The sequence below is a fragment of the Echeneis naucrates genome, chromosome 15 (assembly GCF_900963305.1).
Source record: "Echeneis naucrates chromosome 15, fEcheNa1.1, whole genome shotgun sequence".
Lineage (NCBI taxonomy): Eukaryota > Metazoa > Chordata > Actinopteri > Carangiformes > Echeneidae > Echeneis > Echeneis naucrates.
The window spans coordinates 11,514,499-11,529,413 of NC_042525.1; the positions used below are offsets into that span (position 1 = coordinate 11,514,499).

The 14,915-nt window shown below is 39.2% G+C and overlaps 1 protein-coding gene across 1 annotated transcript; it reads left to right on the forward strand.

Moving 5' to 3' along the window:
• The first annotated feature begins 5,382 nt into the window (after positions 1 to 5,382).
• On the forward strand, positions 5,383 to 11,675 carry LOC115055797 ((E2-independent) E3 ubiquitin-conjugating enzyme FATS). The gene is made up of 6 exons (XM_029521822.1): positions 5,383 to 5,392; positions 6,038 to 6,207; positions 7,314 to 7,494; positions 9,146 to 9,209; positions 9,773 to 9,872; positions 11,577 to 11,675. Exons 1-6 carry the CDS (start codon positions 5,383 to 5,385, stop codon positions 11,604 to 11,606), a joined length of 555 nt encoding a protein of 184 aa, XP_029377682.1. The 3' UTR covers positions 11,607 to 11,675.
• Positions 11,676 to 14,915: the final 3,240 nt, after the last annotated feature.

The following is a 14,915-nucleotide window of genomic DNA, read 5'->3' on the forward strand; positions in this document are numbered from 1 at the left end:
TAGTTTTTACTATGATGTACAAAAATCCCAACAATTCAAGATTTAATGTTAAAATTATCCTCACAGTATTTATAAAAGAATTTTTGCAAATCTCTTCAATGTTCGGAGATTGTTCCCATAGTTTGGAATGGAAAAATATGTTGAATAACTATAAATGACTCTGAGACTGTTGATATGTTTTCGTACTATGAATTCATACATATTATGCCGCATGTGACCACATTCCAGTGCGCTGCAGTCCAGACCATTAGAGCATGCTTGAATCGGTCTGGTGGACGGCTCTAATACAGAGAGTAGTATAGATTTACTGAAGCTCATTACAAGCAGTAGGCTCTATGCAGCACGTACATCATCCTAATAATAATGAGCAACGACATATGTGCTTTCAGAAAGTAATTTAACCTTCATCAAGAGCACACAATGCAAATGAAAAAAAAAAGTTAATGCAAAGTCAAAAGGTGGCTTTTTCTTTTCACTGAAAAATAGTTGAATCGGGGAGAGGGGCAGTCAGCCCTGTGTGTACATAAATGACAGGCATTGTGTGCATAAAAGGCCAAAATAATAAGACCATTCCATGACAAAAATAACCTCTGCAAGCACCAGCATCTATATGGCTCCTCTGAATACCAGCATTTTGTCTGAGAGCTCCCACGGTGAGCCTCATTTCAAGACGAGCAGTGGTGATGGGTTTATCTCCTGTATACTTACATCTCTGCACCGCCTGTCTGCTTTCTGGCCATCTGTAGGCCCATGGCCCACTGATGGCTGTGTGCCCATGCCCTGGCACTATCAGGACTACAAAGGTTTGCTCACTCACTCGTTTCTATGCATGAAACAATAAGCATACAGTCACATATGCCAAGTACAAACCCTGTTCCCATGAGCTGTCACTCCGTGTGTCCCTCTCAGACAAACACTGTTTCTTTTTACACACTGCGTGCCTATTTTTTTCTCTATATCAGACCCGTTGGCTTGCAATTCCTGTGTTTTTAGTTTTTAAGGACAGGGCCGCACTACTTACAATATGACAGTTTTTAACCGCTTAGCCAGTCAGAGCCACAAGCACAATTGTTCCCACTTTAAATCTTTAAACAAACATCTACAAATCCACAAATTCATTTGAAAAAAGTTCCAAAAACACCTGGGCATAATATTTTTTGGCAAATGTGATGGTTGTAAATCAAATACTTCCCATGGACTGTTTTCATCAATGTGCACTGTATTTGCAGGTGTGCAAGCAGGCTAGCAGGTCTTTACAGCTGCAGAAAGATGCATGTGGGATCAGCAGTAGAAAATTCACCCAGTGCCCATTTAATGAGCATACAGGCACTCAAGTGAGTCTTTGGTTAAAGGCCTCTTGTCACCTTCTATTTTGGTGCTCATTCAAGTTCATTTATGTGTAGTTCCCAATTTTCAATCATGTATCCTTTGGGGTCTCCAGCTGCATTCCCCTTCTATCAGACAAACAAACTGTTTTATATAGTGCAGCATAATAAAAATGCCTTTGTTCCTCCAATTATAATTGGTGCCTGAGAAAAAATAAATCAAAATTAAAATGGGGTGAAACTGTGAATTTGTACATTTCTGTTTCAGTGTTGTGTCGGCCTGCATTCTTATCCCATGTGACTCACCTCAAAGTGGTACACACTGGGTAAGCATGATTACTTTCCTTGTATTATACGCACTGTACCGTTGAGGCAAACATCCTAACAGGCCAAAGGCATGATTTCAGGAACTCATTATGACATTGTGTAAAACACAGTGAATGTTCTGAATGCCTGACAAGTTTATTTAAATAGCAAATATACCATCATTTGTTATAATCTCAGTTTTATTGGCTGTAATAGCTACCAGGACCTTTAAAGCAGCTGAATGCATGACCCTACATTTGCTGAATCATGATTAGAATTGAATTGTACTGTGTGATGAGTAAAATAAATCGATAAGTCTGTTCCTCTGCCTTCTGAAACAGTAGGCAAGAACTTTTTTAAGCTATTGTTTGGTGTTAAGGAATTCAAGGAATCCAAAATGTGCTAAGAAAGCAACACCAATAACCACGTTAGAAGAGTCATCTGAGGAGCAGAAAGCGAGAAAGGAAGATTATTTATTTATTTATCTTTATGGGGGGATGGGGGCTAATAGGTAGGAACGAATATGGCTCTAAGCATGGAACAAATGATGGAATGATAAAGTGGAGTGAATAATGTGATAGCAAAGTGTGAGAAAGACTATTTTCACTGAAAAGATAGCTGTACTTTTGTGATGAGTAGGTAAGTTTGATAATTGTGTTTCAAGTTGAGGAGTGTGCCTTGAAAGTGGATTTTTCTTTTATGTAATTTATAGGGTATGTGCAGCAAAAAAGCAGAAGCTGCAGCGCTCTCTTCACATTTCATTTTTCAATGTGGATAGACGGATGAAAAAATAAAAGACAGCTGGTTAGCTTCACAGCCCTGTAGACAGGTAGCATTAAAGAAGTAAAAAGCTCTGGGCAGGCTTATCTGTTTACACTAAGTTGTATGACCTGGAAAGTTAGTTCTTGAACTGTGCTCAAAAATGTAAATGGTTTTGCCTGAGGGAGAAAGGTTATATAATGAAACAAAAACTGAATGTTTACTTTTATCACGCTCATTGAACAAAATACATTTTGAAATAATTGGTATGATGAGCCAGAAATATGTTTCTCTATCATCAGCAAAAAGAAAGATATATTTTGTAAAAATAACACTATGTCTGAATTTATAACTCATTATTGTTTTTTGCCATAATTATATGATATCAGCTCTGTGAACTAATTAGACAATATAGTGTCCTCAATAACATTTAAACAACAGACAACATTTCTCATTAAGATAAGTTACATTTGTGCACAACTCCCTCCCTATTAGGGCCACTGGAGCATAATGGAGAATTTGAGAATAATGTTTCATTGTTTACCTTTGAAACTGTGTACAAAAGCAGCTGAAAAGTAGATCTAATTCAGGTTTCTATTCTGTGTTCTCTATTTTGTTCTTTTTTTTTTTGTTAACTTCAGTTCCCACAGTACAGTAAGAGACAGTTTTTTGAAAAGATAAATCTGGATTGTTCATGTAAATGCCATGTATAATTTGTCACCAAGTGCTGCCCATCATGTTACGCATTGTCATGGCAATGCCCAAGGATGAAAAAAACAAGTGGAGCAAGAGAGCATCTACTACATTGATCCAGTCAGATCACAGTGGTTTATATCTGTGTATTTGTAATGGTTCTTGGTTTTATTTGAGCTACAGAGTCTTTCATTTAAATGAATCAGCAGCACTCTAATATGAAGACTTTTCTTTTCTCGCTTTCTGTTTTTTCCATAGGCTTCAAGTGAGCATATTTCTGCTTCACTGCACAGGAATGTCCTGCCATGGGCCAAGAGAAGGAGAATGTGTCTCTTAGTGCAATAACACAGTCCACCTACTCTCTGACTACAGATCCTGCAGTGCACTCAATTATTGCCGACTGTAAGCCTCTCAGATGTGGAAGGAAGTAGTCCAACGACTTTCTTGCGTCACCATTGCAGCCTGGAAGATTTTATCATCACTTTTCACACCCGAAGACACTGTGTATGTGTCAGCGCCACCTTGTAAACTTGATTGAAGCTACTAGAAGCTTTTGGCCTTACGAGCCACAAGCACAATGAGAGTCTCTCACGACCAACCGGATGTGTGTCCCACTATTTTGACATCAAACGAGTTCAGACAGGCTTCTTCACCAGCTGCTGCACTGGCAATGGGAGACTCAGGACAGAGCAAAGTGCAGCTTGTCCAATGCAGACTGAGCTGCACAGGGGGCAACAGAAAACGAGACGTGATCGGAGGCTCGTTAATGAACCTGTCCTCGCAACCTTCCTACCAGTCTTGTATCTACCGTGAGTTGCCTCTGAGGTCCATTACTTCTGTCGTGTTTTTGGACAAGTCACTTTCCATTTCCCTGATGGGACAAGAAGGAAGAACAGCAGGTCAACCCACTTTCTACAGGTCCACCTTGTCCATTCGTCTCAGAGTTGCATCCAGCTGCAGGTCCTACACAGATAACAAACCAGCCAAAACAAAAGAGGCTTACGGCAGACACAGAGCGACCACGTTGGGCAGAAAAATCCACGATTGGCAAGAGAGCGGTTTGGGTCACTGCAGAGGCTTACTATCAAAGCAGCAGGGCTGTGAGGTCGATCAAATAGCACCTGCTCGTGGTATTAACAACAAGGCAGATGATTTAGACTCGGCGCACTACGGCTCTACTTCAGCATTATTGTCACTAAGAGGGCCAGACCCCTTAAACACAAAGGCTGGCAGGCAGAAGGAGAATGCAGATGAGGCAGCCTTCTCTTTGGAGGGCAATTTCAGGCACAGGCAGCATTTCTTCAGTATTGGCCCAGGTATGAATTTCCTCACCTTGCTTCAGAAGTGAAAATCCAAACTAACCACACCGCACCATTGATGTGTATATTCCTTTCAGCAGCTCGTATTTTTTCAAGTTATTGAAGATAAGATCAGGTTCCCGAGGTCAGTTGAATGTGGTGCCATGGAGGTCTTAGTTGGTGACCTCTTTCTCACCTTTGGATTTATATTTTAGGGAAAGCTAAAAGACCCGGAGCCACCTAGCGCACTTCTACTGTACTTTCACAATGTGTAGACAAAATCCCTGGCACTTGCATGCACTCATTTTGGCTGAAAATTTAAATCGAGAACAAACATTTTCATTTGTCCTCTTCTGAACTTCAACACTTCTATATAAAATCTGAATTTAACAACAGCAGCTGAATATATTAACACTGGGTTGCGAATCTAAAGATAGACTGGATTTGCATGAATTTGAGGAATCTTTCTCAGGATCTCCTGATATGTAATATCAGAAATAGTATGTCTTTTTGTCAGAGGAGCAAAATTTTTTAATTGTTACTACTTCAGGGTCACAAATTGGGCCCAAAGCATTTGGCATTATTGCATGTTTCATCTTATAGAGGCAGCTACTGTATTCACTTGTGCCCTGCAGAGAGAATAGCTTTGCAATGTTTGCATTTATATCTTCTAGCTGTGTAGTAGATATCCTTACCACTTATGACTACCATAAATATCACTTAGCTTATCTTTGCTTATCTTAAAGACTGAAATACAGGAGAAGTGAGAATTGGGTGGAAAAAACTATCTGGGATTTTAAATAAATAAGAGTATCTGCCAATAATATCTGTACACCTCAGGTAATATTTCATTTCATTGTTGCTGCACACAGCCAGAAACTAGTCCAGCTTGACCTAATTCCCTCTTTTCTGGTTCTATGCTAACATTAACTAAGAGGAGTAAATGAGTATATCCCCCACATTTTGAGGTAACTTCTTTAGTTTTAAGGTTTGGTGGAAAGATGAATAAATGTATGTATATTATTGTGAGCCATACAACACCATAAATTATATACAGCATAGTTACTGTACTTAACATGCTGTGAGATTGCCTTTATAGTATTGTTGGAGCATGTCACAAAGCTCAAAAAATGTAATCTAAAATGTTTCAGCCTACAGCGAACTCAGTCTTACCTGCTTTCTTCACATGGCTCCCACAAGAAAACCGACACTTCAAATATGAAACTACTCTCTCCGCTTACGATTGCACTCTACTTGTTTCTTAAACTTCTTAATTGGTGAGTTCATTGACTCACCTTAAGGGTAACACATGCAGACCTGCAGTTGTATATTGCTATGTGTCTCTCATATCTGTGTGCCACATGGTCAAGGCATTGGCGTAGTTCATAAAAGGCAGAGGAATGGAGTCACAGGCGCAGCATGAGTGGACTGCCTATTACATTATTCATGGATGACGTTCATGTTCCATCTGTTTTTTTTTTTTTTTTCTATCTTTGAGTTGTGTGTTTGGGTAATGGTTAAATGTTGCTATCTTGTTATAGTACTATAAAAAAGAACAATAAGCACTCAAAAAACAACATAAATGTTTTCTTTGATAAATGTTGCTAGCTAAATTGAATTTCACACATTGATTTCTTTGTCTCTCTGTCTCTGAAGTGGACTCCAGAATATGGAGCAAGAAGACAGTGACTGACAACAACACACAAGAACAACAGGAATATGGCACAAAACCTCAAAAAGTCAATACTTTGGATAAGGCTTCTTACCATTATTGCCAAGTGAAGTTGGACTCTGGGGAAGACACATCCAATACTCTCAGTCTGAAGGTAGGACCAACTTTCCTGTCCCTTTTTTTTTTCTTTCAAAGATCTTTCTACATAATATGAACAAACACTAGCGTTCACTAAAACCATTCATGTAATCAGGTATTCTCTATGAAAATCCAAGCCACGGTGCACTTTTATTTTAGAGCTTTCATCATTGAAGAGAATGGGTTCATGGAAATGGTTGAGGTGTTATTGCGTGAAAAAATTGTAAAATTGGTTCACAAGGAAGGTTGTAAGTTTACCACATATTATCGTCATCATCATGACAGCTGTGCAAATTCCACACCGAGATGGACAGCAAAAGATTCAACTGAAACCTTTTGAATTATTATAAAAACATGATCATTTAACCATTTTATTTTACTATACAAAATCATACTAAGGAACTAAATGTTTAAAAAGCCACTGTTAATTTTTTTACGTTGATATCTTAATTTATATTTATTCTGCTACTTTTGATCAGTCAAAGTTTAGAAATACGAAAAAGATCAGTGCAGCTGCTGACAATGGTTACATAGAGGACAGAAGCAGGAATAATATCAGCCCACCACACAAGAAATATCAGGAGCAGCTGTTTGATACACAGTGCAACCACACATGGTCTAAGAGCTGGTGTGGGAAAGTGCAGCTTATGTGCCATATGGAACTTGAAAACCTTGGGGATGATAATTTTGATGATTTCAATTAAGATTTACTACATAGAGAAGTCTAATGCATTCACTGTTGATCACGACAGCAGTGTCATCGCAAGGATTTTTTTTCTCCCTTAGTTTGCATTTGACACCAACTCAAAAGAATTTAATAAAATCCTTAATAACTACAGCATTTCTCCCTTTTTTCTTTTTTCAAAGACTTCATCTCTCTTTTGCTCTTTGTCTTTTCGGGTAATTTAACTAAGTTTTGTATCAGTATCGTGAGGCGTAACGAACTAGTGAGTTTATCAGGGTTTTCAGAAGGATTCATATCCTCCTTGTGGGTAAAGATCTCTTACCTTTATCCTCACAAAAGCTGAGCATGGTATTACCATGTTGCCTACACCTCCCAGCTATTACAAGGATGTGAAAAGGATTCTCCAAGGTTATGGTTAATCTCTCACCCCTCCCCAGGAGGCGCTGGAGCTCTTCAAGCCAGACTTCATCAGCAGATCTCAGGGTCGGGTGAGGAGGCTGGAGCGGAGGGCGAGGAGAAGAAGAGCACTCCAGGATTCCAATCCAGACTGGGTGCAAGGCCTTGGGGAGGAACGTAGCAAACGAAAGGGGAATTGCACCACCCCAGACCCACTTAGTGGTAAGTTCAGCAACTCTGAAACCTGCAAAAATAGAAGAGATTACAGAATCTGTTACTGCTTTGCCAAAAAGTAAATGAATCAGAGGATATCAGTGTTGCTCTCAGACCACAATGATTATGGCAGCACAGCTCATGCTGTGTGTCATCAGCACTGGTAACAAGAGTACCCAAGTCACATTCTTGCATTTGAAGATGAAAAAGTCTCCCAGGCATCAATTCAAAGCAGGCCCTCATCTACCACATCAATCTTCGACCCGTCTGTCGTTACATCGACCCTGTAGAAAGCAGTGGGTGGAGCTGACTGCAGACAAATAGCCATCTACTAAATAAGAAACCTCTAAACTGTAAAATTCACCCTAGTGTCAGCAACCCCCACATGACTTGGTGGTTGGGGGTCGGGGGAGCGAGGGTGGGGGGGTGGTTGGATATTCCCTACAAAGCTTAATGGTTTTTATCCAACTTTGCTCTCTGCTGGTCATTATTGAGTACTACAAATCTGTCACAGCATGTTCATCTTTAATGCTCTTCATGGAGGGCCCTCTCTTTCTCTCTCTCTCTCTCACACACACACACACACAAGTTAAAATCAGCAAGTTAAGAACGTAATGAACTATCCTACTTTTCCCCTGCAAAGTGTGAAACATGCAACCAACAAACATTTATAAAGGATGTTGTAGCAGAAAAAAGAAAACAATAAATATGAATCCATTAGATTAGATAAGATCAAGCAAAAACCTAAGGCACACCAAAATGGAAAGAAGGTCCCAGAAATGATAGAGATGTTAGATCTAGCATACTGATCATGAAAAACATTTCATTTAAATGCTAAATGTCTCCTTTAAATGAGCATTTATCAAATGCTATAACCAGTAAGACGCAGAAATACCTTTAATTATCTGGTTTCCATTAAGAGGTAGTAATTGTATGCAACAGATTAACATAATAATACTCCACATTCTGGCTTATATCCTGGTGTATGAGACATTGTTATATTCAGTATTCAGAGTAGATTATGGTTGCTATGCAGGAGATGCTGCCAGATAATCTTTGTCTTACATTGAAGCTGTCAGTCTTACAACCACTGACAGTCTTGTTTAGCTGAAGGGAGAACACAGCATCCATCAATTCTCTCACCAGCTTTAATTCAAATGTTTGATTCTCTGTTGTGCACTTGAGGAAAAAATATAACATTTTGAAAAGTTGATATTCTCCATAGACAGGGTAACATGAAACTTCGTTCAATACATTCTGGTTATATGATGAGTTATTTTTTGTTTGTTTGTTTGTTTTTGTTTTTAGTGGTTTTTATTTTTATTTATTTATTTATTTATTGTTTTGTTTTTTTTATTCTTTCATCACAGCAGATAGTTTACAGCATTTTGTCCTCGCGGTCCAAGTCCAACTGGACTGGATACCCTACAGCCAAACTCTTGAGTGAAATATGAATAAAGAAGGGAGTAGTAATACATTGAGTAATCAGAGCTATAAGTAAACCTGAAAATCTCGCACTGATCTCTGTCCCAGGTCTGTCTGTCGTAACTGTCTGAAGAAGAGAGATCAGACCCAGGCCTCAGTGTTCATTTACATATTAATTCTTATTTGTTATTCCAATGTGTGCCTGTGTTTGTATGTGTGTGTGTGTGTGTCCTAGATAACCTTTTCAAGCCTAGAGAGAGGTCTATATCAGGCAGAGAGATGCAGCTAAGGTCCAGACGGTGAGTTCTACCACCCCAACCCACGTCAGATGATGTCACCGTCTCTCTCTCTCTTTTTTTTTTTTTTTTTTGGTTTTTGGTTATTCAACATATTCTGCTAAATCCATCATACTTGTCATATCTGCAATGAATGCATGCCTTGGGCACATGTATGACAGATATTCACATACAAACACATACTATATATACACAACAGATGTTTGATGACCAAATGTCTCAACAGGAGATTGGGGCTGCCTTTGGGATACCTTATCGTTTTTTTCCCCCTTTCCTTATCTGGAAAGGCACACCTGATCGGGCGATGGTTGCCCATTGTAATTTTTTTCAAAGCAACTCTATCTGACTTGGAGGATCTCTTAACAAATTGGCTGAAGTTGTGGGAGTGGAAAAGGAGCCTGTGTGAGACTTGTTTATCAGTGGATCCAGGTTTTTCAGGCTGCAGTCCCACCAGATAATTCCTTGTCTCGAGCATGGCAATCTGTTGCAATAGTCTGGCTACCCTCTGACTTCTGATACCATATCCCCCTGCCCCATATGAATTTGCCTTTTTGCTGTGTCTATAGGATTTACAACAAGCTGCCAGAGGTGACAAAGAAAAAAGAGGAGGAGAAAAGGAGAGCTGTATCACAAACCAACAGATTGCGAGTAGAGGTCTTCAAAAAGGTAGTTAGAATTTTCTTGCAATTCAAAACATTTTTTACTGAACATGAAAGTTGTCAACTTCAAATGTATTTCAGTGGAATATAGAATACAGACAAATGCACAGAACCCAAACCTAACTAAGCCTCAAAAGTTTCTTTATCCTAACTTTCCAATGTTGAAAAACAATATTACAGTTCAAATTTAAAAAATGTATAGACAGTAAGGCCAAATGCTGTTCAGTAAACTAGGCCGACTGGAGTCGTCTTATGTTCCCAATGGGTTTTTGCACAGTGTGCTTTATGGCAAAGCATTTGACCGTACTCATGAATATATATATATTTTATTTGAGGAACACTTATCTCCAGCATGGTCCCAAGAAGTTAAATGAGTATTATCCAGCAGAGGTCACTGTTATACTGCCAAAACTGCATCCGCTGTCATTTATAACCCTAGCCTGTCCCAACATTGCTGTGCTTTTGACATTTGGCTCTATTTACTTTTCATATATCCTACATGGAATGTTTTTGTTGAAAACCAGATCAAAAAAACGTAAACAAACCTTCTTATGATTCGTGCCAGATCTAAATCATCACTTCATCGCAACTGAGCCCATTTTTCTTGCCACAGTGTAATTTTGGCTTTCAGCACTTTAGAGACAAAATATCACATAGAAATAATGATGCACAGAACCTGTATAACAGGCATAATTCACATCCTCCAAAAATGAAAAATGAGTGATATATTAAGGGCATGCAGTGTCAGACAGATCCATTCAGCTTTGCTTGTGGGTGAGCCTTCAATCACTCTCCCATTATAACCAAACCACAACAATGAAATCGCTGTCAGTCAGTTGACATGTGACAAGCGTGGAGGGATAGTTCCAATCCCTGGCAGATAATTACACAATCCTGGGAGGTTCACTTGGTGCGCGTATGTGTGTGGTTTGTGGGTATGCATTTTTACCAAGACATTTTTCAAGATGTTCTAAATCTGACTGGCCTCTCTTTCAATTTCCAATGTTTAGGTAAACTGGGACATCATGATATATTTATTTCATATAAAATGCTTAGACTCTGTACATTAGAGCTGTGGGGTTTACTTACACAGCCAAACAAAGGGCTACGTATGATGTCAAATAGATTTGTAAGAGAATTTTTTCATTTCTTGGGAAAATGGGACAGGCAGTACTGTTGGGATGCCAGTATGACCTTGAGACCTCTCAAACGAAGCTATTAACCAAGCTTAACCACAGTGAGATTGGAAGAAAAGGAACATGTTGCTCCTAGATAAACACTGACTTGTGTGTGCCACAGTGGTCAGTATTTTTATTTTATTTTATTTTTTTTGTCAGAAACTATCCAGCATGCACACATCAGAGTAGCGGAGCCCAGAGCTGACTCAGTACAGTGTGATAGTGCAGCATTGAGGGTGATAGTTTTGAACGCTGGCTGAAATTAGATTCCAGCTGTTGGGCCTGTCAGAGAGAGGTGATAGGATAGTAGGGAGGGTGCGTGGTCAGATAACAGGTTAGAATAATTCTCCCTAGCTTGGCTTTGCCACATCAGGGATGAGGCTGGTGGAACTAAAAGCCAGTTTAGCAGCAGGAGTCACTACTCTGTGATGCCAATCTGCTCTTAAGAGACTGAAGGAAGGGAGGTTTGACTGCAGATAGATGTGTTTTCAATTAGACAAGTTAATGATACCATTGTTTCTCTTGTTTTTCAGAGACTTCTGGATCAGATCCTTCAAAGATAAATAAGAGCCACTAAAAGGACAATGGGTATCAGTCACTATTACTTCAACTATCCTTCCATCATTGACAGTACGACATATTAAAAGTGACATTTTACTTTATATGTAGTTATTGTCATTGTCTATGGAAATCTCTTCACTGAGTTTGTATATGCATTGGTTGAGGGAAAGAAAAACAAGATTAACCTGGACAAGCTTTTGAAAAGGACCATAAATTGCTACATTGTTAATAAGAATAAGAAATTACTGCTTTCTGATAAGTTACCTTCTATACTTATATAATATATATATATATATATATATATATATATTCGTTGTAATGGCTAAACTATGGATTTAATAACTTATTATATTTAAGATGCTGTTTAGCTTTAGTTTATCAGAAGAGTCCTCTAACCAACTGAAATTTTGGACCCATAGCCAATAATCTAACAAAATGTAACTGCAGACTTGTTACGGATTAAAATGACCAAAATTCATAACTGTATTATTAACAAGATGTTCTTTGCAAGCCATAAATCTAAACCTTGACTAATAAATAAGTCATCAGTACACAATTTGGTAACTACTAATAAAGCAATTAAATTCAAGTTATAAGTCCTTTAAAACTTATCTAATGAGTAATGAGAGCTTATAGAGCACCTTGACTCTATCATTGGTACAGTACTGTTAGAGAGAGAGGCAAGAAAACCATGTTTCGTCATTGGCCTCACATCCGCCTCGAGGTCTCTGGAACCTGCCATCCGTAGCTGTGGAATTCCAAGCTAATCGAACTCAGGAGACATGCAGCGCCTGTGAAAGGGGCCTTTGTCACAGAGCTCCAAACCAAAGAAGACATTGTAATAAGAGAGGAGACTTCTGAGCACAGCTTGGGACCACAGTCCACATATAACCCATAAAGGTGACTGATGTCTCTGAGGCATTTAAGTGGAGCCCACTGAGATGAGGAGAGAACAGAGGAGCTGCATGCGCTGCAGCTCTCGGCCTCACTCTGTAAATGCTGTTGTTGCATACATATGATCAGTTTGAATCAGTTTGCACTGGTTTGAAAATTAAGTGTAACGCCCCAAACAAGATGAACAGATGATGATTTTTTCTGCTGATGAGTTTCAATTCTTTCATATGACAAAGATGTACTACAGTCACTGTAATGGTCTGCTGAAAGCAACATATCTACTGAAAAGAATTATTGATATACTGCATACTGACTTCAATGATGTCTTTGTTACCAGAAAAGCCATTAAAATGAGGAATCCACATGGGAGCACTTCTCCTGTCTCCTGTTATGTAGGCTGGTTCCAGACACTGAGCACAGACTGACAGGTGGTTGAATTCGGGGAAAGGAGCACCTGTCAGTCAGGCTCCATCCCTCTGAGGCATCATGTGTCTGTATGTCGCACTGCTATCACCGTATAATGTGGACTATGTGCTCTGAGGCCCTTTCTCTGGCTTCCCAATGGCCTTGACTAAGACATATCCCCTGAGGGTGAGGCTGATATTTCTGTTTCAGGAGAACAGTGGCTGAGCTTATAAGGTTGATTGTGTACATTTAAACAGAGACACCATATATATATGTGTGTGTTTTCTAGTATCGTGATTGTAACCAAGTAGTTTAATCCAGTTTAGCTCTAACACATTTTCTGTGTGCATAATGAAGAATTTTGAACAACAGGTATATACACAATGACCCCATTTCAGCAGTTGCGGAAAAAAGGTTTTTTGAGGTTTATATTTTAGTCAAACCATTTACCAGATAAATTTGTCCAAGACTAGATTTAACAGATAATTCAAAAGTATACTATGACTACTGGGATTTCAAGGACTTAACTCACTCAAAGTCAGTTCAGGAAAAGCAAAGCTTTTTTACTGTAATTTGAAGCCTCAGTGGAGATATGGAGTGATCTGACGCCTGCGCAAAGACATCTGTGACTTTTGCCTGAAGCGTACACACACTAAAAAAGATTAGACTAAACCAGACCAGCTACCCAGTGCAATATACAGATGGGGCCTGCGTGATAAGAGTTTGTTGATGTATAGTTTATTTGTGTATGTGTGTGCTTGTGTCTGGAAAGAAATAGTTGACAGTTCATTATTTCAAGTGCTGAATAACCTTTTAGAAAAACTGTGGTATAATTGAATAATACAATGCTTTATTTAAAAATTACTTAAAACAAATGCATGTTGTGTTGATTTCAAATCTTAACTCACGCAGAAACTTCAAACAGGTCAAATGCTTAGTATGTTAGCTTCATATATTCCTCCATACTGTATCACAATAACACCAATCTTTATGTATTTCACCTGGTTGCGTCGCTAGGACACCATACACAATAGAGACAGGTGGACTTCAGTGTCTATCTACTGTTGAATGGATTGGAAACAAAACTAAATTTTAGCAGCAGTTGAGAAATGTTGGAGTGTTTCTTGGACAAATAAATGCAGCATGCCCCATGGCCAGAATTGAAAACGTTTTCCCTCCCATACTAAATGTCTATAATTGTTGCCTCACTGTTCTAAAGCCATGCAGACAGCCCCCCTGGTTGAAAATGTTTTTACTATTATTATTTTATTTATTTATTTATTTTTTACTGTATTGAGATCCATGTAAATGAAGGGTTTCTCTTTGTTGGCTGCAGTTTTTATAACCTGCACACAGTGCTCGAAAGCGGAAATGATTGTTTGACCTCAGCCATCTTCCAGGTGTACTTTTCTTAACGGACAAACTGGGAGCCATTTTTCAGACATGACATCCCGCAATAATAAGAGTATATCCATGAAACATCACCTTTTAGGCTTGGAGCCTTGTTCAGGGACTCCGTTAGTACCCCATATGAAAACACGGTAACGAATTTAAATGTTTTTATTTTTTTTAATCTGGACTCTGACTAAACTTTACTTCCGTGGAGGACTGTCGCCATTTTGTCCCGAGAGCAGAACCAGATATCCGTCCATCTATTTAATACCAACTAACAACTACAGGTCTTACAGGTAAATGTAATAAAAAATGTCTTCATCTGTAAAACAATATCAAAACTTTTTGGAATGTCTTGATTTCATTAGCCAGATTTGGTATGACGACAAAAAGAGGGACGTTGTGGGAGCTTAAATCCAGCGGAGGCTGGCTGACAGACAGCTGATTGGACGTAGCGGACTGGATATGGCCTTAGATCCGGCGCTAGGACCCGGAGCCCTCCGGAGCGCACATGGCAGAGCGGGGCAGCTCCAGTACTAGTGGGGATGGTGAGCCCGCTTCACTGCTCGCCTACAGCCCCTGATGCTACCTGCTCTCCGGCTCCGGCTCCATCTCCCAGA